The sequence below is a fragment of the Rhea americana genome, unplaced genomic scaffold (assembly GCF_003343005.1).
Source record: "Rhea americana isolate MKP2758 unplaced genomic scaffold, rheAme1 scaffold_6, whole genome shotgun sequence".
NCBI classification, from domain to species: domain Eukaryota; kingdom Metazoa; phylum Chordata; class Aves; order Rheiformes; family Rheidae; genus Rhea; species Rhea americana.
Genome location: NW_028186756.1, coordinates 11,522,823 through 11,549,791, shown reverse-complemented (window position 1 = coordinate 11,549,791; position 26,969 = coordinate 11,522,823). Strand labels below are relative to the sequence as shown.

Below are 26,969 nucleotides of genomic sequence, written 5' to 3'. Positions count from 1 at the left end.
GGCTGCTGAAATTGCATTGTCCATCCTGTGACTAAATAAGCAAAATGTCTTGTTGAAAAATAAGATTTGATCCAAAAGGTCAGCATATGCACCATATGCAAAAGACACTAAGTAAAGATTACACAAGAAGCCTCAGTTCTCATTTTACTCTCTTCAGCTTGTGTGGCTTTGAAACCTGAACAGGCTCTAAATATAATTCATGGTCATACCAGTAGTAAAAGTATAACTCAGGCTTAATACGGAACTCCTGTAAACCCTTCTGTCTTTGTAAAACGAGCAACTACATAATGGAAAGCCAAATAAAATAACTTTTATAATAAGTCATAAAGTAACATTTCTCATTTGGATATTTAAAACCACACAAGAAGAAAGGCATTGGACTCAGCAGAGAATCTGTTTACAATTCACTCCACACTGCGTCGTTTATGGAGCTATGCCATTATCTAAATAACAGCGTACAGTACAGAGCTGTCGTTGGTTCAGCCTGATGCATTTTCCTTTCCCTGTGTTACATTACTTATTACTGCATTAATGCAAGACATCAGGTTCTCAAAGGGAAATGTTGTATAGCCAGTAATGAGCTCATAGATTTAAGGTAGTATAAGCGTCTGTAGTAAGTTACATATGGATTTGAACAGTTTGCACAATAAGGAGCACTTCAGCCTCAAATTTGGCTTTAATAATAGAGGGTTCTCAGTGACAGGAGACCCCAGAATCCACGAAACAGCAATACAGAGTCCTAGGAAGTAATACAGTTATATATGCTTTATATATACTATATAATTTCTAGATCATGATTTGGTTTTCTTTAATACAGGTCTTGGGGAAGCTAGAGGATAAAGCCATGCCATCAGCAGCTGGTGGCAGATACCACAATGATGGGTCCACAGTATAAACACAGGGATGCAGATAAACACTGCTGTGAATGGAGAAAGACCTAGAGGCAGTTACTGAAAAAAGAGAGAAGCAACTTAGAACTTGAACTGCCAACTGCATCTAAATAGGTGTGACATTTGGAACGGACTATCACATTATAAAAGCAATTTATCACATTACTGGAGACTACTAGATCTGCCTTATCCACACAATCTACAGGGAACCAAATCTGAGTCTCCAGGAAAACTTACTTACATTTTTTATAGTTTTAGCATGCACCTATGTCACCATTGTATGCTTCGCAATGTGTAGTTGATAGAGTACTCCAGGATCATTTAAATAAAATAACACTCTGTCATATAAATGGTATTTAATTGCTCCTAGTGAGATTCTGCCTTAACAGCATATACATTAACCTATCTTATGTACTCTAGTTTTCTACAGCAAAGAAGTCATCATTAAACATACACCACAAGAACCAGTATGAGACTTCTGAATGAAGAAGAGGCAATGAAATACAAGGTTTTCATAACAGTGGATAATTAAATAACAAGATGTTGTAATCAGTCTGTTTACAACTCATCTGGATATTTGCTCATGCCATAAACTTTGGAGACACAAGTGTCTGTATAGTCCAATTAATTTCTAAAATACAGATTTGCCATTCTTAGAAACATTTTACTATTGAGATGAACTGTTAAATGTTGGCCTGAAGTAGCAGATACCATTTGAGAAATGTGATTTAGATGTTCTGGACAGACACTGTAATCTGAAACACAAATATAGAATCAATTATGCCCAATTTAGTCTTCCTTCAGCACATTTAGGATGAGCAGCTAAAGTCAGAGTCTTTGATGAATACATCTGACAATGTTATCAGTTATCTTTTTGGCAGGATCAGTGAAAACTGTCTGTAAGTGGTCCAAATTGGAGTGGAAAAAGGCCTGCATGCAAGTGGCTCTAGGGCTAGATACTCACTGCTGCCCAGTAGAGATTCTCCGGAAATTTTCAGGGTAAGGGCCTCTTATTTATGCACACAAATAGTCTCTTCCTAATCAATGTCCAGGTTGTTGCAGAGATTGACTATGTTCTTACTGTTTTTAATGTTAGCAAATACACTGTTCAGACTAAGGCTTTTGTTTAAAGTTCTTTTGCAGGATATTATCCATAGGGCAACTGGAGGTGTCTGAGGACTTAAAGCAAGGCCTATGCTGTGATAAAGGTTCTCTCTCCAGCATAACTCTCTTAATTTCCAGATAATACAGTTTGGCTAAGTGCCTACTTAGCAGTACACTGTGCTTGCAAGAAAAAGACCTGCAGGTTGACAATGAACTCGTGCATGACAGTTTTGAAGGAACATGTGCTGCTGTTACAACAACAGGATCAATACTCAGCTCTTCAATGGTCTTAGCAGTAAGAGCTTGAAATTAACTGCAGTGGACTTAATAACAGGACAACTCCTAAAACTGTATCCTAATTTTGCAGTTCTAGTCTAAAACCTGCACTGCTTGTTCACTGATACTGACTGAAAGATGCTATTTCATTAATATATACTGGCAAAACACAGAGGAAACTCATTTACAAGAACATCTGAATTCAACAGAAAGTTGGAGACAGTGTATATGGGGTGGTACAAAGGCTTAATCATGCAACAGCTAGTCTGTGAAGATGTGGCTCTGCTCAGAGGCAGAGCGCAGCAAAGGGTTTCCAGTCCCACTATTAGGCACGGCTGCTCCTGCAGAAAATGCCTGCCTCGGAGAGTAGAGCGGCAATGAGCCAGCAGGTATCATCTGCTCCTCCAGCTAAAGAGATGGATGACAGATTAGTAGTCAGCCTTTCCAGATCTTTCTTCAAGGGCAGACCTCAGAAAGACAACTCAAAATGGACTCATTTTTAGCCTCTCTAGAGCAACTTCAGCCAAAGACTAAATGATGCCAGCTTTCTGGGATGCTACATTACCTGCTGGCTGGCTGACTAGGCTGCATACTTGAACAGGTTCATCACAAAAATTACACAGTCCCCACAGTGATGCAGACCTAATGTTGCCTTCAGTTACACATATGTATCCCCAAAAGACCACAGGAGTGGTGCACTTCTACAGAGAATTGAAAACATCTTATTTCATACACTGAGTGATTTGCATGGTCCAGTATCTTCTGATAAGGTATAAGAGAGGGATTATTGGTACCATTTAAGGATCATTGAGCCTTTTCTCATCTCATACAAAAATGATGCATGTTTGCAATCCATTTCCATGGCTGCTTTACAGAGTGCAATTGTGGCTAGGGAACTGAGAGAATACAAATGAAACATTATCATTTGATCTACAGCATTTCCTTAAAATTGCAAATCTTGCTATAAGAGCTCTCATGCATGCTTAACACTACCATCATTAGATAATTACTTGTTACAGATGAGCACAGGCTGATGCCTGATGCACTGCTCAGCTTTTCGAGCACATGCAAGCTTCAGTGTTAAAATGGAAATATACTTCAGAACATTTTTTACTGATCAAATGTGCTGGATTTAAATCTAGGAATAGTATGTTTTTGTAACGACTGGAAAAATCTTTGTAGTTCTCCACAACTTCTCCACAATATTAGAGGTTATTTTCAAATCTTAGATTAACACAATTTTCCTTGAAGAATTACATAACACAGACTCTTGGAGAAACTGGTCTACAGAACACTGAAAGTTAACTAGATCTTTCTTTGGCTTGATATCATATCTATTAGCAATGTGTATTATCACCATGTGGTATCTGCTGGATGCTTTGAAAATTACCTTGATAGTCATACCTCAGTTTCCAGTGGGGACATACAGAAACCCCATCTTTGAAGAGTAATCTGCAATGCATTCAAAGACCTGAAGTCCTGATACACTACGTACCTTGGAAATACAACCTAGGACCAGTGCTGAGCTGCTACTGACTGCTCTGCAGATGATCGATTCAATCTTCAGGTTTGTCAGTAAGTCACAGCACTAACATCTCGTATCAAAAAGCTGCAACTTCTCAAACTAGCAGTGAACTTGAAAAAGGCAGTGTACAAAGAGAGCTGTTATTGAAGACTTGATAATACACAAGTTTACACATGCTTCATGTTTGTAACATGCTGCTCTTGTTACAGGCAAAGTCATAAGGATACTGCAATCATTTTAACTAATAATGTAGAACCATCTAAACGTATCTATCCTCCAAAGAACATATGTATACTCTCTTCCATGCTAACAAAAGTCTTGGTTATTTTCTTCCACACTTCAGATTATAGTCAGCAGAAAATTGTAAAGGCCCCTTTTTTGTGGCTGCTTACATGTCTGGAAACATATACGTATCGCTAATACTCACGCAACAGCATCTTGAAGGTTACTCCATTGGGAGTAACAAGCCAAAGTCATATTACTTTCACTAGTTATTTTGTAAAGCTATAGGAAATGTTGAAATAAAATGTGCTTTATCGTAGTCATCATTCTGTCAAATATGAGAAAAAAAGGAATATTCTAGAAACTATACAACTAAGAAAACAGCAGCAAGACATTGTGTGGCACAAAGCACTGACATCCGGGCTACAGAAAACTGAAAGCGTGGGCTTTTCACAGTCCCAGAGCTGCGCCGTCAGCTCTCATCACACGCTCTGTGACACTGAAACAATTCAAATCACTTGGACATTTCCCAAAGGGGGATGTGGGGAATTCCTCCTGGGCACAGCACGTTATAGATCATGACCTCTCTTCACCTACTTCGCACTGCCACCTCCAGACAAAAACAAAGGGGCCACAAAAGGGCTCCCAAAACGTATGCTGATCTATAGCATATCAACCAGATACTGCTTTTTTCTCAAGACCTCTAAGAACAGTGTTCTCAATGACATACCTGCTGAAAACTCTCAAACTTTTGCTACCTCTTTCAGATATTTGCTCTATGTCTTACAATGAGATTTTGAATAATGAACATCTACCTTAGTTTCTTTTTCCCGCCGTTCTGCTTCTCATAACACTATAGGGTTTTTTTCTCTTATCATTTGATTCTTTCCCCAAACATTCTTCTGATCCTTTTTCACTTTTTCCACTTCCTTGCTTATTTGTGGCAAATGCTGCACTCAGCAAGTATTTGCTGGAACCTGAACACATAACGCCTCATGAGAAGTGTGGTTCAAATTAAAGTAATGAATTCCAATTTTTCCACTACGTTTCCTTCAGCTGTCTTAGTGTTCTTCTAAAGATTTTTCTAAGAAAATGTAACATCTACTTTTTCCCCTTTATTTAGTGCTTATAGAACAAATACAGCCAGTTTTTAGATGTGACTGTATGTTAGCAATGGTCTTTTGTCTATTATTTCCTTTGTAGCTGAAAAAATTAGTAATCTCCACCATCCCAAACCTCTTCAGGTCTAATTTATTTGCATTTATTCATAGAAGGTGTCAATGCTGCAGATCACTTTATTTATTCATTCCACTCCATACTGAAGTTTGGCCTTGGTTGTGCCTGTTACACTGGTGCCCAGAGTTTCCTAATTTATATCTTAGCATTTGTAATTGCAAATAGTAATTGTAATGATTTATGGATTGATATTTCTTGTTTAACCACTCCACAGAGATTCACTGTATTTGGAGCCAGAAAGCATCCATCCTAAAAGTCTCTGCCACGTACGACTTCTGTGCCATGGTTCTATGCGTTTGCTTTCCTGATCTTCACTGGGAAGTCTGCTGAACACAGTGCAGCGTTTCCTCACTGACAGCTTCACATACTTACCATCTGAGACTTCATTTTTACTTTTCTCTCCCCAGTCCTCTGAATTGTTCCTTGCACGTTATCCACAGTAAGAGAGACTGGGAGTGCCCATAGGCAAGGCTGAGCAGGGGGATGCCTTGCACTGGCTTGAGTGAGAGTCTAATGTCGTCATCTTTACGGTACACGAAAAAAAATCAGGTTAAATCTTAGTACCCAGTAGAAGAGGCTGAGGCCAGCTAACAGCTGCTAAAAAGCACACTGCTTTCACACAAAAAATTAACATTTGCATGCTGAAACACAGTAAGAATGGAACAACTGAATTAGATTTTACAACACCCTTCCACAGCAGAGCTGCAAGGTCAAGGTTACTATAAATAACGTATGCTGAAATTTATTATCAGAAATGATTAGTATAATATTGCTTTATTAAGGTATGCCTCTTATTATCTTAATATCTAATAAGTCTTAATCCAAATAGATTTATTAAAACTTTAATTAAAATATGAGGAATACAAAAATTCTGTACAGAAAATTTTGGCCTGCAATGTCTTGTTGACTCTTACAATATTTTGCTATGCTATATTGCTATAAAATTTCGTATGTGAAAATTGTGCTTTTCCTAGCTGGAAAAAATAAATGCATAGACTTCGGAACATTAAATTAACTTCCTAAGATAAGAAAAAACCCATGACCATCTGCAAGTTAGGAAGGAGTCTGGAGCAGGTGAAGGTGGGCTCATGGAGCTAGAGGCTGACAGGGCATGAACGCGGCCCCAGCGGCTAGGTACGCGTGCGGTTGTGTACTTCGCTGTGTACACCGCACACAAGGCACAAGTGCCACAAAGTTAGCCAGCAGTTAGATTTAGTGAATCATAAAATCATGGATGTGGCAGCCGTGGGAAGCAGAAGAGAAGAGTAACATGAAACACTTTTGAAGGTTTTTCGGAGGAAGAGGACACCTGGCTCAGGAGGACGATGGTTACTGAGCGGGGCGCAGCCATTATTTATTTACCTACAGAAAAAGGAATTTTGAAAGCATTTGAAGAAATGGGCATTTTTAAAAGATAACTCATGCGGCTGTTTCAAGCACAGGGAGCAGTATCAAAGACACTAGAAAATCAAGCACAGAGAAGGGAAAACAGCTGTAAAAGTTAATGTTTCCACTCAATTCCCCTCTCAAGGTGAGCTATAAAGGTAACTGCCTTGAGTGGAGAGCAAGAAAGGAATTAAGTTCAGAGAGCAAAGGCAGCCCCGAGTTATGCAGTGTTTTCAAGTCAGGGGCAGAATCTAAACTTGCACTTGGTTAAGGAAGAAAATCACTGACAAAATTCTGGAAGGATGAAAACACAACCAATCTACTGGAAAGGCAGCTCTGGCAAGACGGACGCTCTGGCTTGTTCCCTAGCAGGAACGTAACAGCACCTCCACGTGTGCAAGAGTCTGCGTTCAAACGTGTTTCAGAAGGGTACTTGAAGGGGGGAAAAACCCATGCGTCTTCAGAAAGATTTCTTTCAAAACAAGAAAAAAAAAGGTTTATTTTTCTGTTTTTGTTATTGTGGACATTTGAATAAAGAGAGACTATTTTTTTTTAGAACTATCTTCAGCTACTTTATAAAAAGGTGCTAACTGCATTAAAACGTTCCTCTGCAAGGTGTTATAGCTGTGACAAAGATGATGATAATCCAGATAGAGTGTATATGGAGTAAACACCTCAGCAAGATTTTGCCTCCATATGAATATCCTTACTAGTAGAGGACAAATAATCTTATTTAGAAATATAGATGCTGGCAACAGATCTTCTTTGTCCTTTCATGATGTACTCACAGCTTTTGTTAACATCCTTCCTCCTCTACAGCAGCTTCAGTTGAAGGAGGAATACTAGCTTTAACCTTGAAATATCTGTCTTTGCTGATTTGTGTCATAATCTTATTATTTAAAAGCAACTTTTTGTACTTAACATCTTACCTCAGCATGCAACACGGTTACAGATTAGCGTACATTCGCCGGGGGGGAAAGGATACAGCGGCTGTGAGTAAGAGATGTGGGCTGCCTGACTCACAGTTTCCATTCCAGCTTCTGGACCAGAAAATCTTTATATGAAATCCCCTATCTTCTCTATTTACATCCATATTTCAAAATTGCCCATGAATAATCAAAGGATGTTTAGTGCAGAATGTTAGATTCAGATTCTCTCATTCATGGTAAATAATATATTTACAGTATATACCTGGAATGCAGTCAATTATTTAAAGCACAAATGAAGCATAATACTCTACTAGATATCTGGAGCTTCATCTATGTTGCACATAGAAACAACGTTCCTGTCTTCCAGTGTAGGGAGGGGTCTAGACCTGGTCTCTAAATTTGCAGACCAGACCATCCGTAATTCAGCTTGCCGCTCATTTGGCTAAAAAGTCAAGATCTTTTCTGACTGAAACTCCATACTAACCAAATTACCTAGGAAACCACTTAGGTAATGCTAGCTCCAGCTGAATATTTCAGTGGATGATTTGTGTCCACGCACCAGTGGTAATCATGCGCGCTGTCTGCAAAGCTACCTGGTGTACAAAGCAGCCAAGTAGGGCAAAAAACACCCTCCCTTTAGGTTGCAGCTCCTGGCTCACTGGTGAAATGGGGTAACAACTGTAAGCTCACCTTGGAACAGGATTTCAAAAGCAACTGATAGCAAGAGCATTATAATAATACTGGTATTTTATATCAGCACTTCTTCTAAAGATTTTCAAGGAACATTTAGATGATGGTGGTGCAGTTGGCAGCACTAAAATTTCACTGCAACCACAGTGTGATGTTAAAGGGCATCATGTTATAAGAAAAACAGCAGCTCAGGCAGAGAGGTAAAAAATTCCTTTTTCATGGTTGTGAAACCAAACCAAATCAAATCCACGTTTCAGAGACCTGTGAACCTGAAGTCTTAATGAAAATTAGCAGGTACAATCGCTCTTTTAAATTCATTCCGAGTTTTTCACTGAATAAAGCATTCCTCTATTCCTGCCAAAGAGTTATGCAGCACTGCTGTATATTACCAGATTCCTCTTTTTACTCCCTGACTTTTGACTATGAATTTATACAGGAGGTTTTTCCGCCTATAAAACACATTTTAACAAGAAATATTAATGTAGAGCATCTTTCCTCCTTATTCAGCAAGGACATGAGTTACACAAAATAGAAAATTTACTTCTAGAGCGAATACTGGTAGTATAATTTCTTTGAACTCATTAAATTAGAAAGTTGACTGCAGAGGTTAATGATGAATGTATGTAGGAGAATTGGTTTTTTTGCAAGTGTGTTTCAGAGACAAAACAAACCCTAAAATTCAGTATTTATAAGCAGCATAAAGAAAGAACTATGAGGGGGTACTTTATTAAGACATCTTTAGTGGCTATTTGAATATCTTAAATTTTATAATTCCCACAGTGATTCACTCCTAACGCAGGACCTAAAACAAGGTCCGGGCACTGTCTCCTTTCCCCTGCTCCCAGGTAACCTGCCTCTCCCGGGATCTGCGGCACCGTGGTCTATCAGAGCGTTTAACTCTTCTGTCCGTTCACCATGGCCCGGCTGCGCCCGTCCCAGCGTTAATCGTAGCACGTGAATCTCTGCCGCCTGCTCTCTTTGCTTTCAACGAGCCGCCTGCCACTGCCAGGTCGCTGCCAGGGATAAGCACCGCGGCCGGACGCTCCTCGGCGGCGGCGCTGCACGTGCCCTGCGCTAGCTCGGAGGTGGAAAACCCGCCTCCGCCTCCGCCGAGATTAGGGGGTCAGCGCTCTCGCTGCGGAGGTGGGCGCTGCCGGATGAACAAGGGGCATTCATCGGCTTTCTCGAGCAGTTAAAGCTAGAGCTCCTCTACTGTATGAGCTGGTATTTTTAGCAAAGTCAGTCATACAAGTATGCGACTTTCTCCATGTTCCTTTCCTCTCGTGTCGGATGCTGGGGAGAATAACGCTGCTCTAGCTGCGGCATCTATTCACCCATCTGCTGCCTTCTGACATATATTAGGGCCAAAATTCTTATAATGAATAATATAAACTTCCCCCACGGAAATAGCCTCACTGTAGCAAAAACCAAACAAACAAACAAACCCCCCCCCCCACAAATCGAGGGGAAAGGAAAAAAAATAACTAAAACCTCCACAGTGATTTACAGTACCGTACTTTCGAAATCTTCCTGTAGCTTAACAGAGAATACAAATCTAAAACAGAAAGGCAGAGAAAGTACCTTACCCTTTTCCCAAAATATAAAGATCTTACAATTATGAATTCTCAAAAACAGAACCAGATATTTCAATATGCAAGCCACTCATTTCATTGTTAATACTCTTTAAAACATGCAGCTCATACGCTAACCATCTAAACTCCGAAGCGTCGTAAAACAACTCAAACTTCACCTACACACTCAATCAAATGTTGTTCACTGGAAACAGCAACGGAAAGTAAAAGTTGTGTTTTAGTTAGGGATTTTTGCTGGCATACATCTGCCCCCCTGCAAGGCAGTGAAGCCTTCCCAATCTTAGTGCAGGTCGGGGGGCCACCACGCTACCTGGTCATGGGTCCTATGGAGAGAACCGCTTGTGGTCTTGACAGAAAAGAGAAATAAGTAGCTAATTTTAAGAGACAGGTGTATTAGAGCTCCACCCCTAGCAGCAACTGTAATGATATTTGACCACTAATAAAACAATAGCATGTGAATAAAGAAAAGCTTTAATATCAGATGTAATATGACAAACCAATTTTTGCTTTTACTGCTTCTAAGCGTTGTCACCAACCCTACTTCCCATTTTCACCCTTTTTCCCTTTTTTTCCTTTAAGTGTACTACTACTGAGGAGTAGCAGCAGCGGTTGTCTTTGTTTCCTAAACAATTCTTTGCTGTATGATTAGTATGGGAAAGTCTTTTTCTTTGTAAAAGAAATGTTTGCTTTCCGTTAAAACATTAGGTGAGAGCTAGACTTTATAACATGTCATCCTAAAGAGGATGCATCATCTGGGAGACTGTTTTTGGAGCATCAGTCAAGATAACCAGATAAAAGAACAGCTATTGAAATAGTGTCATCATTCATCTTGATATATCAAGGAAACAGAAATATTGTGGATGAGAGGAATTTAAGTACAGTAAACGATACACAATTTGCTAGCCATGCCCTTATCCTGAAAGCAATCGTTAGCCAGATCAGTTGTTACTTCCTAATTTCATGAAGAGAAAATTTTAATCTGAAGCACCAAGGCATTAAGTAGAGCTTTAAAAAGTTTCAGGGACAAGCATCTCTGCAATGCTGCTCGAGATCAAGAGGTGCCAGAAAACAATTAAAAAAATGCAGAAAAGGGGAAAGATTCTAACTTCCGTGCCACCTCACTGTCCCATCTAACCCACGCAATTCGGGATGCAGCCTTCACTCCATGATCAAGCTAGTAGAAGTGACGCAAATTTGGGGAACACCAAAGCAGTCATTAAACCCAATCACCAAATTAGTGTTACGAATTATCCCGTGTGCAGATGTGGGTGAGTATTTGTCAGGCACTTTATCCGGAAAGGTCAAACTAACGTCCTGGAGCGAGAGCCTCCGCGAAGGGCTGCCCTGGCAGGGGCGCCTGCCCGCCCGACCTCCGCGCAGCTCCTCCTCCACAGTAATGTGCTCCTGCCTCTTCACCTCCTGAGGAGTCACCCACTTCAAACCATCATTAACCGTGTGATTGAATTTAGGGAATCCAATAAAAGATGGGCTACCTACCTGTTTTTACAAGACAAAATGAAAATAAAAACACTTGAAATGCACTTAGAGGCATTACTAGTACTACACATGTTATTTGTATAGATCAGTACCACTTACATTGAAAAAGTATTTGTGATCTTTTACACTGCAATTGTACTGAGAGCATAAGATCAGCCACGTTGTGCTTGGAGCCATACAAATACACAGCAAAAGCTCTGTCCATAATCCAGGGAGTTTGCAATCTAATTTAAACTGAAACATGAAAATGGTTATGTACAAATAACCAAGACAACATGAGAGCAGAATGAGAATTACGAAAGGAGTATGTGAGAGAGTAGCTCCTGGTATTGTTGAGAACAACATGGCACAAAGTCAGAGAGCTCCTCCAGACACATGCAAACAAGTGCTTCGTACCAGAAGCACTGCGGCACCGCGCGCTCGGAGGACAACACCGTCTGCACTAAACCTTGCTGCTGCCTCAAAACATCAGTATTATTTACTGGTATTAACCACAAAGGAAAGAATCCAGACCTCTGATACAACATAAATCCAGAAGCATCATCATAAATATTTTGTCTAGGTCTCTCCAGCTTAACCCAGACAAATGTATTTTGTTCTTGAGAATGGGCATATAATATCAGTGACTGGTAGGTTGCTAGAATAATTGGTGTTATGCTAGCTGGAGCACCCGGGTGCGCCAGCGACACCAACCCTATACTTCCCTTGATGCAGAGCCTGCAAGGACATCTGAGCCTGCCCTTGACACTACCAGAGCAAAGCCAAGAGATTTAAAAAGTTGCTAGAAAATAAGAGGAGCACAGCACGAATTATATAACCTCACAAATTATGGAAACAGTAGTTTATTGAAAACATGCTGTTTTTCAGAAAACAAAAAGATATTTGAAGGGTAAAGGCAAAATAGCTCACTCACGCAGGAATATATGGATATAGACAATCTTGAGACAAAAAGGTACAGCTGTTCCTAACCATATTGCACCCTTTTTCCTTTTCAGTGAAATTTCAGTAGACAAAACATCAAATTAAAGGATGTTTATCCAGGACAACATCTCTACACAAAAAAACTCAACAATAACTAGAATTATTGAGTCAATCAGGTTTGACTAAGCAAATGCTGTGATTTTAAGTGCACTGTCAGTCAGGAATCTTCTTTGTTCAATAAATAAAGTTCTTCTGTTTAATTTGTAAGACAGACTTGTAGCTAGACAGTAATTAAATGTATTTCTTGATGTATTTTTCATTAATCAGGGCAAAATAAAGCCATAAATTATAAACTATAATTTTCTAATGAAATTACAAACCAATGCAAATTTTCACATGGATTAAGTTCTCTAAAACACAATAAAAAGAAATCTTTCTCAGTGCTTCTATTTTTCAAATGGGAACTAGATACTAACAGAGCTCTAAAATTTCCATTGGTAAAAGTTCCTCTCAGTGCTGCTGATTATCTTGATTTGGAAGTAGAAAATAAAAAGAAACAGATTGCCTAGCCAGTGTTTTCCTATTCTTGCAAGTAAGAAACAACTGAAAGCTTCAGATAACATATGCAGAAGACAGACCAAAGGAGGACATGAAATGAATTGCCTCTTGGCTCATAAATAATAGAAACGTATCACGTGAGCTCTATTTTACAGTGTAGGTGGCCTAATAAAAATTAGAAGTAAAGAAAAGTTTATTGTGACGAGAAGGCCACCCCCATCCCCTCGCGGGAGGGCCCCGGCCCCGCTCCGGGGCACTGCAGGCCCCATGAGTCCTGCTGTCACTTGGTCTTGGTGCCGGGTCTTCACACTTGTCACTTGGAAGCCCTGAAGACAAGGTAAGGGCTGGCTTTGCTCACAACGGTCTCCTCCTCCCTGAGAAACCTCTATCTAATCCATAACTAGATTTAAGATACGTAGGACACACTCACCTCCTAAGCCGTCACCAGAAGGGACCTCTACCAATGCCTTCAGCTTTCAAACAGTAGAGAGAGCTTCCCGTTTTGGTGGGCGCCCCTCATGACTTTCCAGACTACCATAAGCATCGAGCCCATAATACGCCTTCGGATACAGGGTGCTCCCAATTAGATACCCTTTACCCAGTCGATATGTACTGCAAATATGACAGCTAGTCAGATATAAAAGGACACTAAAAAATTAGAAGAAAGAAATTTGTTCTCTATCCACCTCTGCCCTACCAGGCTGCTTTGCTGGAGTGATATATTTTAAAACTTTCATAAACCTCAAACAGGAAAAAATAGGACTATCCATTACCATGTCAGTGTAAGTGATAACATAAATATATATCACAGAACATCTGCCACTAAATCACTGTTTATAGATGTCAGATCTCATTTATTATTTAAAAAAAACCCAAAACAAACACTTTAAAGCCTTCCTTATTATTTCACAAGAAATGGCTGATTCTAAACTCAAAGGTGGAGCTATTCTTTCTAATCTGTTTATACACAGGAACTTCTATTATAAACCTCTGCCAAGAATAACATTAGATGGTATTCACAAACAGTGATGGTGCCAGAATTACTTTATTCCACTATATAGTCTAGAAAATAAAACAGAGTGCTGGGGAAGGCTACAAGAGAACAGGAACAACACAGATAACATTTTCCCATTGATTTTGCATGAAAGAAGATCGTGCATCTAGGAAAACAAGTTTTTATCTTACTTATCTTGGAATAATGTATGTCAAGGCATTATTATATTTCAAATTTTATTTAAAAATATATATAGCGTGCTCCTTATTCACATAAAATTTAAGATTTTGAAATCACAGCCTACTACAACAGTGCTGTTGTAGTACTCTTCCATGTTTGACTGTTGGGGACGGAGAGGTTTTTGCGCTTTTTGTGTGTTTTTCTTTTATTCTCCTTGTTCACTTTTTTTTTTCCCTTGTGACAGCCACTTTGATAATACTTACATCAGGCTCTTAGAAATTAAATTACCAAATTATAGAATGAATTCTGACTACACAACCTGTATAATCTTGAGTACCTGTGAAAATCCACTTGCAAAAGCCAGTCTTTTGCAGCATGGTAAATCCACCTTGCCATTCTAACTTCTTCCCCCGCTCTTCGCCTTCATCTTCTTCTGCAGACAGTAGCAGACAAAGAATCCCGTGCTATTGCATTTTGCAGGAGTTTCTGCTGCCTTGCTTCACTGTATGTGCTTAGGACTAAGAAGGTGTTTTACCTGAGAGAGAAGTACCTAAAACATCTGGGTAACCCCTGCAGTTGTCAACCCTATGACATCCAGTGCCCTCAAACACGTGCCTGAAAGATATAAAGCTGCACGTTTTAAGGGAGACATATTTTAAAATGTGAATTTTGAACACACCCCGAATTTGATGTCTGCCAGTTCCCCATTTTTTAAATCAAACACCCACCTAACGATTACCCTAGTGGTTTATATCCGTGTGTGATTCACGGTTGCACTCTCAGCAGGTCATCAGAGAGGTTGGCATTTCACAAAGTAGTACAGTACCGCAGTCAGGCATTACATTCTCCCACCTACGTACAAGCTAATTTGATTAAAGGTAGAAGATCAATCAAGCTGTACTGCCTCAGAAAGATTAATTACTTCAGCCCTCTCTGAATTAATTATTAGTGTACAGTCATGGGGATAGAAAAACCCAATACAGTAAAAGAGGGACCCAACAGACAGATGTGGAACACTGGGATGTGTTTTAGCCCAAGATTTATTATCTTTAACTAATGACAGTATCTTCCTATTTTTCCTCAAATTAGGCCTAATTGCTATACTATCTTTATAACTTAGCAGTGACAGATTAAAATGTTACTGTTATATTTCAACAGTATTATGGAATTAAAAGTAGACAAGATAAAAAAAATTAAAACACAATTTTGTGGTTGTTAAATGACGTTTCACCCCAGTGCCTCATTATCCTACCACTGCCTCATACAGCAGCTCTAACTCCCTCCTGACTCCTGAAATGCAAAAAGAGTATTTACAGTAAAACACTTGCTCAAAATCCAGGCATATCAGGATTATTTTATTGTGCAAAATTGGTATCTTAGCCACACTGTTCATACTCCCACAAATATTTTCAATCAAAAATACTTAGTCCCTTCAATTTGCTGCAGATTAATCCCACTTTCACTTGCTTTTCTGAGTGAAGTTTGCTGCGATCTTAGTGTCCAACCAGAATTCGGGCAAGCCACTTAAAAAAACCAACGGGAACCTTACGAGTGGATTGGCAATCTCAAATATACTCCACTCAAAGATGACATGGGGGGATTTCTGGCTCTTTGTGTTAGTGTAGACTAAGGATAAAAAATTGGCCCATCTCCAAAAATTTGCAATGTTTTTTAGTAATACACACATTACTGCCAAAGATTCTGTATCTTTCTTAATTTTAAGAAACCTTAACTTTTATGTTGATTTTAAGTGCTTAGGGAAAGAAGAAATGTCCTAAAATGAATGATAATTTTCCCCTGCTAAACTTGCAAATGTTTTCAACATTGGAAACACAGGCAGTTTGGAAACCCTCAGTATATTTCTATTTAAATAATAGTTCTCTCTCAACAATTTACATACACTTTCTATAAAATTATTCCCTATATCCTTTCTTGTCACTACTCAAAGATTGAAGATATTTTAAAATGGAAAATATGAAATACAAAAGCAGCAATACCAGAAGCACTGAAAGCCATACTCCTTGTCCATGGCCTTAATGACACAGTTAATAACTGGTATTTTTAAGGAATGTCTTAATAAGTAAGTAAATAAATAGATAAAAATCCTCTCATCTGCCAGGACTCCCAGTCCCACTTTTCAGGCAGGGAACAAGATACTCAAAGCTTCATAACTCGGCATTTCCTTGCGCCCCAGCAGGAGGGGCGAAGTCCAGCCGCCGGAGCGGCGGTACCGATGCTGATTAAAGAACGTGTTTCAGCCACGAGAGCGTTTCTGATGCTCAGACAAGTCAGCGCGTCAGAAAACCCAGCCATTTTCCCCTGGGAGAGGGAACGCACTATCAGTTGCCTGCCGTCAATATGCTACACGGACAATTTCCTCTTCGGAGGGACGCTAAGAGACGGCAGGGTGCCGGCAGCAGGCACGAAGGCGAGCCGCCCGCAGCCCTGGCGTGCCGGCTGCCCCGCGCCCGCGGCACCATTTAGACTCTGCAAACACATCCGCTGACAGCTCTGCTGCCGCAAGCACACGGGAGGGACCTCCCGGACCACCGGACGTAATCGCTGGATTATGGAGGACGATCTATTTGCCCCCTCACAAATTTATCAGGCTTTCCTTTAAAGCCAGTTGGTATTCTCCGTCCCTGCCACGACTCTTCCTCACTATTCTGCTGTTTGAAATCTTCAAATTTCTGGCCTCAGCTGTTTTATGGATAGAATTTATTTATTTGTCCTTGAGACAACTCAGTCCTTCTTCTTGTCTACCTGAATCTCTCTTCCCCCATTCTCTAGTGTTACTGCCAGCTACTTGAAATCTTTCATAGTCCCTGACCAGCCTTTACTTTGCAATTTAAGCAAACCAATGTTAATTTCTTTCTCCATTTCATTCCCTTATTGTTATTAATATTTCTTCACACCTGTTCCACTTCTCTAACATGGATTGCCAACACTGTCCATAATATTTCAGTTTTGCAATACCTTGCATTAATATTTTTTTCCTGTACTAGGAATAATTCATGATTTTTCATGATCATATCAGGTACTGGTGATTTATAGATATCTTTGTAATACTCAGTTGTTTTTCTGTTTTCTTCATCCTCAGCTAGTGATATATGTACTAGTTACACATACCAGTTCCCGTGAGAAAGCTTTCAACTATTAGGTTTCAACTATTAGATTTCATCCCACTGCTCTTATTCCAAATCCTTAGCAAAATCCAATTCCTGTGCTATACATACTTCCTCCTCTGTATTTTCAGTGATACTTGGCTTTGAGTTAGCTGCATATTTCACTGCCGCCTTCCTACTTTTGCCTGGCTCTTTGTGGAAGATAATCCTGGAGAGCCAGAGACCACAAAAATCTCCCACAATAGGAACTTCCTAATTGTTTCCCTCTTACTCATATATTTTACCATTTTTTAATTCCTGTATTAATTAGTGTCTTTTCCTACTTCTATATTGTATCTATCTATCTATCCATCCCTATGTTTATCTTAGTTTCTCTCTTGACAATGTTTTATGATAGCAAAGCCTGACCCCAGTGCCGTTAGCTGCTCGGAAGCACGTTTCCCCCGACACCTAGTCTCTTACGATCACAGGCAAGTAAAGCAAACACTCTCAGTTTTGGGATCCTGAGATGACGATCATCTCCTCTCCTCCTCTGGAATACACTGAACCTACTCTTGCTTCTAGTTCTTTTATCAGCAGGCTTCATCAGTCTGTCTTTGCTCTCCTCAACATCATTCGCACCAAAAAAATAAGGCAAGGTGAAACTGTTCTAATTTTGGGAAGAAATCTACATTATCTGTAATCCTGAAAAGATGTTGTTGTTGCTGCAAACCTCCTTCTTATGTAGCTATATAACCAGGGATTACTGTCTTAATTCCTTTTAAGGCTAACTGTCTTCAAGTCTGATGATCACTTAAAGCCAGCATAAGCTTTGCCTCAGCCACTCATTTACTCTTCTTTGCTGTCCAGCTGTAGTGTCTCATGTAAAGAACGTAACTGGGGAACTGACCTGCTTAAAAACAACTTTCTTCCCCCAGGTTAGGTTGAACACATTAACTCTTCTATCCAGTTCACCAAGTAATTCTGCAAGCTCTTGCACTGCCACAAGAGAAGGTGCAATTGGAAGATGCAAACAAGCAGTCATCTGGCAACATGAGCTTAAAGAGACCACCAAGTTACAGTGCAAATCAGCTAGCCTTTGGGCATCCTTTCCTTAGCTTTACATCTTCTGATTTTCAAGACAACTTTCTCAGTTTATTAGACTTTTTCCCCTTACTTGTAAGATCTTAATTCATGTTAAATATCCTTATCGAGTTCTCCCTCCCCTTGAGATGCAAGCTTCCTCCTATTCAAAATCCTGAAATCTCAGTGTAATTATCTCATTAACTTGTCCCTTAATTTTGCAATGGCTTTGTTTATACTTGCATTTTGCTTATGTGAAATAATTAAAATTATTTAATTGAAGATTACCTTCTGCAAACAACTTTTATGGCTTTTTTCCCAGTACTTCTATCATATTTCTCTTACTCTGTCCAATTTCTTAGCTGAACTGTACGTATTGGATATCCTCCAAATGAAAGTAGGAGAATTACTTCTTCTAGAAATACATAATATACATATCATAATATGGAAAGCTTAATAACCACTATTTTAAAGCAGTTTCTTAAAGAGCTAGACCTGTATCTCTAGTGAAAGAAACCAACCTTAACATGGAAACATGTTAAATCATGTAAACATGCCAGCTACAGCCAAGGGGAGCTCTGTTGCCCTGCGAGGAGACACAGCTCCAGCATCCCAATAACCTCTCTCCCTCAAGAGCTTAAGAGGAAGCATCAGTGCCCCAAAACTCTGTGAGACGGAGGAAAGGGAGAGCGCCTCTAAATTTCTTAACAAGGCATACAATCATTATTTAAATCATTATTTAAAGCGTTATTTAAAAAACAATTTCAAGCACTTGGGATTTACATGTGTACATTGGCTCAATCTATCTTAATTCTGCCTCTGTCTATTCATACATTACATCTTTTTACCCAATATTTCGTAAGATGCAGTTTTCCCCATAAAATAGCCACATTGGCTGGACATATAGGACAAAATCAGCTCTCTGATTGCTGCTCCTGACATTTCCTTAGCAACTAAAATATGTAATATAGTAATATGGTTGTATGTAGAATTCTACTTTTTTTTTTTTTTTTTTTTGAAAAAGGTATGCTATAAAATAATGCTGCTTCAGTTTGCTTTAGACATTTAAAACTGTTCCATTTTCTGGCTTTTTACACAGTAAACTCTCAATACTGCACTAGCACTTTTTTCTCGTATGATAGATTTTAAATACATTCTCTTGTATTGTTAAATTTTGCCCTTGCAGTTGCATTCACTGTAAATGGTGTGGAAGTCAAAGAGAACTAGGGTTTCTTGCAACATCTTCACTAGTTTGAGCAATTTATCAGCAGAAAGGAAACAGATTGAGCATAGAAAAAGCTGGTATTTTTTAAATACCACATACATTAGTGCTCTTGCTTAAGGATAACTTTCTCTACAAATCTACATGCAAGTTTATATTACTATTGACTTAGCATGACAGAGTTTATTGGCAGCTGTTCCTTACGAACCATCTACAGCACTGCATGTTATTGCAAAGTGTTTTTTTGAGGTGGCAACTAAATTAAGAAAAGACAAATCATTTTAAATGGTCTCTTTCTAACTTTAATTAGTATAGTCAATTAATTTTAAAGGTGATCTTAAAAATTGCTCATAGTTTTCTAACTACTTTATTCTTACAATAATTCTTTCTCCTCACTTCTGTCCTGCTTGGATGTGAATTTGTAAGGCTTCGTCTCAGCTTTTATTATTTTAGTTTTACCAATATAGGATTCTTTTTGGTGTTTTGTAATAAGTGTATTGCTATTGCTAATAAATGGATGCTTCCAAAATAAAACATTTCTAATATTACAGACAAAAATAAAATCAAAGAACTGCATTTAATAAAAGCAAGAGGGAGAAAACATGTGCAAGTATATCTCTGTGTAACGTAGCATTTGTCATCAGCATTCAATAAGCCATTTAATGTCATACTGTGCTCTAGGCACCATCGAAGTTGTTTCATTCCACATTATCTGTTCTGTTGGCAAAGGTTTGCTAAATCACTGCCAGCTGATTGATCAGGCTTAATATTTAAGACATTGTTTCCGATTAAGATGGGTCAAGATCTTGAGATGGAATGAAGGTCCTGCTTAATCTGTTGTACGAATTCAGGTATCTACCCATATAACCTGATGGTATGTTCATCCACTCTCTCCTTTCACATTTTGGTCCATGAAATAGAAATATTTTGAATATATCATTCCACTTTGAATCAGATTAAAAATAAAAACAAAATCAAAAAAAATAACATGTTTGCAGAGGAAATCATTAGTTCAGCATGGTTTCTTTCACTATATTGACTAAGTTTGTCATACATGCACAAATGAATGAAATGAAGCTCATGCTGAAAATACTCCTGAATCAGCATGAAAGTTATATTGGTTGCTCTTACTTACCTACACCAAGCTACTTTTCAGCAGTGTGTCATTTAACTAAAAATACACTTCTCTTCCTCTTTTATTTAATTGTATGCACAAAACAGATTACAATTTATATCCACTTGTTTTTGTGCCACTAATTATTGTCATCAATATAAGCATAAAATACTTATGAATGGCAAACTATGTTTTTTACACTGTAGGCATCACTCTGTATTGTATCAACTAGATTATTTCAATAAGATATAAGTTACAAAAGGAAAAAACTCACACAACACAAATGCTAATTATACTGTGATTTCAAGTTTAAAACTGAACTGTCAGATAATTAGGTAATTAAATCTTCTTCAAACTTCACACATGAAAAGACATCAGTTGTCTGCTTAGTGCACAGTGATAAGTGTCAATGATATCCAGATGTCAAAGTATTTTTAGACTTAGGACAACATTCTGAAGACTTATGATCCATATTTCTTCTGAAATTGTAAAAACTGGCTTTAAAAAGCACTGACAAGTCCAAAACCCGGGTTTTAAAAACACCGAGACTCTTTTAAAATGGCAAGACAGCATCCACATGCCTGCTCTAACAATTTCTCATACCCCAGGTCCTATTTCATGACCTCTGCATAAGAGAACTCAAATGCTGATTTCATGTACATCCTGCTCACTTCAGTCAAGCATGAATATCACAGTTATAAATAACAGAAGGAGAAGGGAGTTGGAAAGTAAGCTCATACCATGAATATGCATAGAAAAAGTAGCAAATATAATACATATTTGAAATTTGCTTTGACTATATTTGCAGCCCTGAAGAGTCTTGTTCTGTGGAGAATTTGGCTTGACTGCATGCAATGTTCTTAGGGGTATATTGCAATCTAGCAAATATAAACACAAGCCAAAAGCAAACCATGGATTATATTTTGAATGGAGTATTGAAAACTTGTACTGGTTCTTGTCAACAGGCTATCAACTCGGAAAGCAAATATTCTGGCATTATTTCAGGAACAATGTATCTTAACACGGTTTTGAAAGCCTGAGATCGAGGATCTCCACTTAATAGTTCATGAGCTAAAGGAAAGCAATATACGGAATGCATCTGGGCAGATGAACCTCTCAGACTCCAGTCTCGAGCAGCACAAGGCAAAGATGACAGTGTGATTTCCAAAAGCCAGGCTGAATTTGTCAGAACCAGCTCAAAGGCAGAGGCAATAATCTCTGCCTGACAGAGGCTGCATTTGTCTGCGCAGAGGTACAACTAACCTCTAACAGAGCTATTTCAAGTGCGTAGGGCTTATTAATTCATTCTTCATGATATATGAAAGCAGCTAAAGTACAACTTTCAGGCCAAGTTGAGGCCAGAACAGCTGTATTTGCAAATCACTTTCTAGGCTACTAACAATGTCTCAGAGACCTCTTTACCAATGGCATGTTTCATTTTAATCCAGACACAAACAGCCCATGGATAATTAACAAGAGTCTCTAACTGGCCATCACAGTCAAGTCAGAGAAAGCAGTAACTGTAGTTCTAAAACGGTCTGGACTTCACCTAGATTTTGCAGAACTGTTTTCAATGTCCTAAAAAACCACTGATAACTGCAAAATTAAGTAACAGACAAACTCTTCTGAGATAGTTACTACATACCACAGCTGCTCGCAAAAGACAAATCAAGAAACCCTTATTTCTAAAGAACTACAGTGACTTTGCAGAACTACGTATTATCCAGAAGTTCTTCCTGTTGGAACAAAATAGAGCGCAGGGTAGGGCAAGGATTTAAAAAAGCATCAGGTTCCACAGAGCCGTGACCATGGCTGTAAGGGCAATGACGTTAACCTCGTCTCAGAAAGCTCACGCGTGTATAGCACAGCAGATCCATAAAAATACCAAGTAATCCAGAATTCTTAACAGTAACTCAGGAGTGTTTCATTTCCAATAGTCAGACTTATTTTGAACTTCTAGAAAAACAGGGTGTTTGGGTTTCTTTGCCATATTAAAAATCAACATTCTTTCTCAATCACTGCCTTAAAAACAAGCCCACTTTTGATATTTAAACAATTTAATGACAAACATAACCGGAGATCATCACTTACTGGACTCCGGGTCTGAGTTGCCGTCTCCTTCTGTCCGGCTGTTGGGTGAAGCTTGTTCATAGTACTCCTCCTGGGGGAAGCCAAGGGGCAGAGGGTGTGATGCGCTGGCACTGCCGTTGGGCTCATGGTCTCCAAGCCCACTGTCACTGCAGCTTTCCTGGGAGCCATCTGGTAGGTGAAACGTGACACGGCGCTGAGACTACAAGGAAGGAAGAAAATTATATGGTTTCTACTACAGTATCAGTAATTGCTTAATGCAACCAATTTAGGAAATGTATTATTTCAGCTATCTGCTGAAGACGCATTATCTATAGTTGTGCACAATTTCAGGCTTTCATGAACAAGCAGCCTTGCTTTCAAACCCGCTTCACTTGACAGCAGTGCTTTTTTCCTGTTTTTTAAAACTGTAAGCCCTGATACAAAATGAAAGACACCTCACACTAAAGAGATTCTGTCAGACTTCACAGGTCTTTGGATGCCTTTTGTATATTGACTTGGAGATTTCAATCACTATTTGAGGCTCAATTTATTTCTCTGCTAAGTTTTCTATTTTTTTAAAAAAAAATTCTTGCCTATTAAAAGCTTGCTTCACACTTTTGGGCCTAAAAATGCGCCATACTTCTAATGTTGTTCTAGTTTTCTAAGCCAAGGAAAGAACAATAACAATCCTTATGGATTGAAAACAATTTTAATAGATTTTACACATTTAAACCATTAAATGAATTACAAGTAAATTCTACTACTTTCCTTCAGATGTTTCACTACAACCATTTTGATTTCAATTATACTACAGATCTATATCTTAACAGTAAAAGGTTTCAACCTGGGAAACAGAGAGAACTGAGAAAGCGAAGACATCATGACACAACTGTTTACTTGAAAAAAGGGTCAGGTGAATCGGAGAACATTTTCATTACTACCTAAGAGATTTTGATTTGAGTGCTGAGTAACTAAAATGTAAATCTGTCCAAGTATTAAAAGACAATCTACAAGCAAGCAAATACAGAGACTCTCCTGGTTGTTTCTCAGGAACACAAAAGAATAAGGTTCAGAAAAATAGAAGACAATTCAAAACATTCTTAGCTTAATACTATTCAAAATCTCATTTGAAAGCCCATGAAAAACTGCCAATTCCAGAATCACTGGGATTAGTATTGCCAGAGATTAACTTTCTGATGCAATTATGCAGAAAAGTATATACTGTGTTTATAACACAGCAGATGTTGTCGGAGATCCCTATAAGCTTGGTCCTTATAAGTGACAGTGTTAAACAATCATGAAGTTTGTGCTTAAAAAAAAAAAAAAAAAAGTTTGTCTATTTTTAAAATCTCTATTACTGTGACATTATTACATACGCCCAAAGACAGCTTTTGTACACCACAGTACAGCCAAGAAAATGGCAAGACCAACTTTACCTATGTCATTCCTGACAGATGTTTGTCAAAACTGTTCTTAAAAGCTACCAATAAGAAATTCACAGCTTTTCTAGAAAATCAGTTCCAGTGCTTCCCCATTACCACTGGAGACGTTTTCTTCTAATGTCTAACTTGACTCTCTCTTGTTACAAAATAAATCACTGCTTCGGTTCCATTCATCACTGTCTGGTTATACCCACTCATCTTTTTGATATTTTATCACTTCACTCTACTTTAGAATAAACAGATCTTATTATTTCAGTCTTCCATGTGTCTTCTCATCTTTCCTACTGCTCTCCCCTGTGTATGTGCTCATGTGTATATGCATTTTTGTGCACTGCTCAAAATTGGTTACAGGACTTCAACCAAGACCTTTAAAGTGTAGCGCAGCACAGAAGGATCATTTCCCGTCGCCTGCGGCATCCAACTCTACAGGTTTCAGCACTGCTTTGCCTTTTTTATGGCAGGAAAACATGTTCGCCCTGCAGACCACTACAATGCCTAGCTGCTTTTTCTAAGGATTTTTTGCCAGTTGGACCTTCTACGGTCTGTGCAACTGACTATCGGTGCCTAAGCGCAGCACTCAGCACTCATTCTTTTGGATACGATCTTGTTTTCCCAGGTGATTTCTTCCATGTCCTCAAGCACATTTTGCATTCTTACCCTGCTTTCTGATACAGCTCAGTAGGTTTATCAAACTTGCAGACATTAGAGAGTCTACCTCATCATGCAGATCTTGAAGAAAAATTAACCAATGAATGAATCTGTTGAGGATCCCTGAAAACCCCAGCACAGAACTACACGGTGGCGCGTAGGACAGAAAGGAGAGAGGAGATACCTCTGGGGACTGCAGAAGGGGCCCTAGAACCCACTGGAAAAAAATTCAGATGGTGAAAAATCCAGAGCTGATTAGCACACCCATACACATTTTTGGTTTGACCAGAAGAATTTTATTAATTAACAATAAAGCTACCTGTCTGCAGCTGTTTCCACAGCCTCAGCTGGCCCCCCGGAAGGCCATCAGGGTTAGCGTACCTTCTCCTCCTGCCTGCAACTTTTTTTGTACCGCAGACATCACCATGGGACTACGTGGGCTGTCTCTACACAGTCCAGAAAAACAGACAATTTCACAGAAATTACTAACACACCTTTGACCTTCATCCTGTCCTACTCCTTATTCATCAATTCCTTCCAGACCCCTATTTACACTAGCATTCTCAGTACATTATTATCTGGAAATCTGAAAAACTGGACTTCTGTTGAGTTGATCCAGCAAAAATATTCCCATGATGTTTCTGATTTACTCTCTGTATAAAAAACTGCCTCTAGGTTGTACGTAAGTATAATTAGTGCATTGGAAATTGAATATATTATTTCACATATTTTTCTTAAATGCGACCTTGAGCAACATCAATTACGTTTATAATATTTATGAATAATCAAACTTTCTTGCATAAACTGTTCACAAAACCTATGTTTATTTACTGAATTTTACATTGCTTTTGTTGTGCTGGGCACTGTGTATGTGCTATTTGGCACTCATGCTGGAGTAAATCTACTCACTTTCAAGCTCCTAGTGAACTATAAAATATTCTTTAGAAGCTATTACCCCAAGTTTTAGATTTAGATACCAGTATTAGCTTTCAAGAAAGACTGAGAATGCAGTGGTTACTATTTAGTACAACAGGGAGTCATTACGTTTAAACACATGAATTTTCTGTTCATAGTTTGTAGTCAAAATACAGCAGAATTTCTTCAGAAAATGACAGTGACTTTCTAGTCTCCTTCACTAATTCTTTTATTAATTGCCTACTCCAGAGAGAAGAAAAAAAGAAAAAACTAAGCCAAAACAAAATTAAAGCCCTCAACAAGTAACCCTCATACACATTAAAAGATTGCTTGCAAATATTTAGTTACAGAAACTGAGACACTATTACTAGCAAAGATAGAAACATTTGATATAAAATAAACTGGCATCAGCTAAAGGCTCATGATTTTTAATTTGACAGTGTCCCTGAATATGTCACACCTGATAGTACTGATGACAAAGCACTTACTTCAGAAAGAATTTTCAAGATGAAAGAAAAAAAGCAGCTATTTCTCAACATAACAGTGCTGCCATTTTCCTAATTCATGCAGACATCAGACAATGATCTGGAACAAGTCATTCTAACAAAATTTTGCCAAAAGCTGGGACTTATCTTCTGTCACATTTATTTTGGAAATTTCCTCCTTGAGGCATTTAAATTTCAATTTATAAGATTACAAAATATCCTCAGACTCCAGCTGTTTTTCTGTTTATCTCCAAACAGAGTTAACACTGACAGTAATAGAATAACAAGGATTATAGTTTGTTTTATTTATTTGACTGAAAGTTAGCATATTTTTTCTAAAAGACAAGAGAAAAATACAAGCAGTACCACTATATATTCTTACTGGATTCCAAAAACATTGATGTAGAATAAAAACTCCAGAGAAACTTGTAGTACAGGCAATTAGAATGGTAGCTGAAAATAAATTGAAACTTTAAGGAAAAAAATGTACAATGTTCTCTAGTTTATCTGATATATTTATGTGATAAATATACTGTGATTCTGTGATATTTAACAATATTGAATCATTCTTTATGGCTATGAAAAGAGACTTTTGCTTCCAGGGATGTCATAACCCAATCACAAATCCTGTCAGAGGTCTCATTTGGCATCCAAGAACGAAGTGCGTTTTGTAAAAGCAGAATATGTCTGGAGGGAATTATCTCAGAAATCCTCAAACCTTTTACTCTCATTACTGAAATTTATATGAAGACTGATCAAAGCCTCAAACTATTCTGTGTTCAATCTTTCACTACAATAATTAGACTGTGGCAGTGGGAATAATAAAAGATGAGTCTAAGTAAATAGCTTTGGATACACTGAAGAGATGATTTCTGAAATTATACAC

At 38.5% G+C, this 26,969-nt stretch overlaps 1 protein-coding gene across 1 annotated transcript in view; it reads right to left on the bottom strand.

Annotated features, from left to right (window-relative positions):
• PCDH11X (protocadherin 11 X-linked) overlaps positions 1–26,969 on the bottom strand; it is a 512,224-nt gene that overhangs the window by 116,964 nt on the left and 368,291 nt on the right. Inside the window, exon 6 of the mRNA XM_085319603.1 lies at positions 22,615–22,813. Coding sequence (XP_085175729.1) covers positions 22,615–22,813 — 199 coding nt within the window. The remainder of the gene's footprint in view (positions 1–22,614; positions 22,814–26,969) is intronic.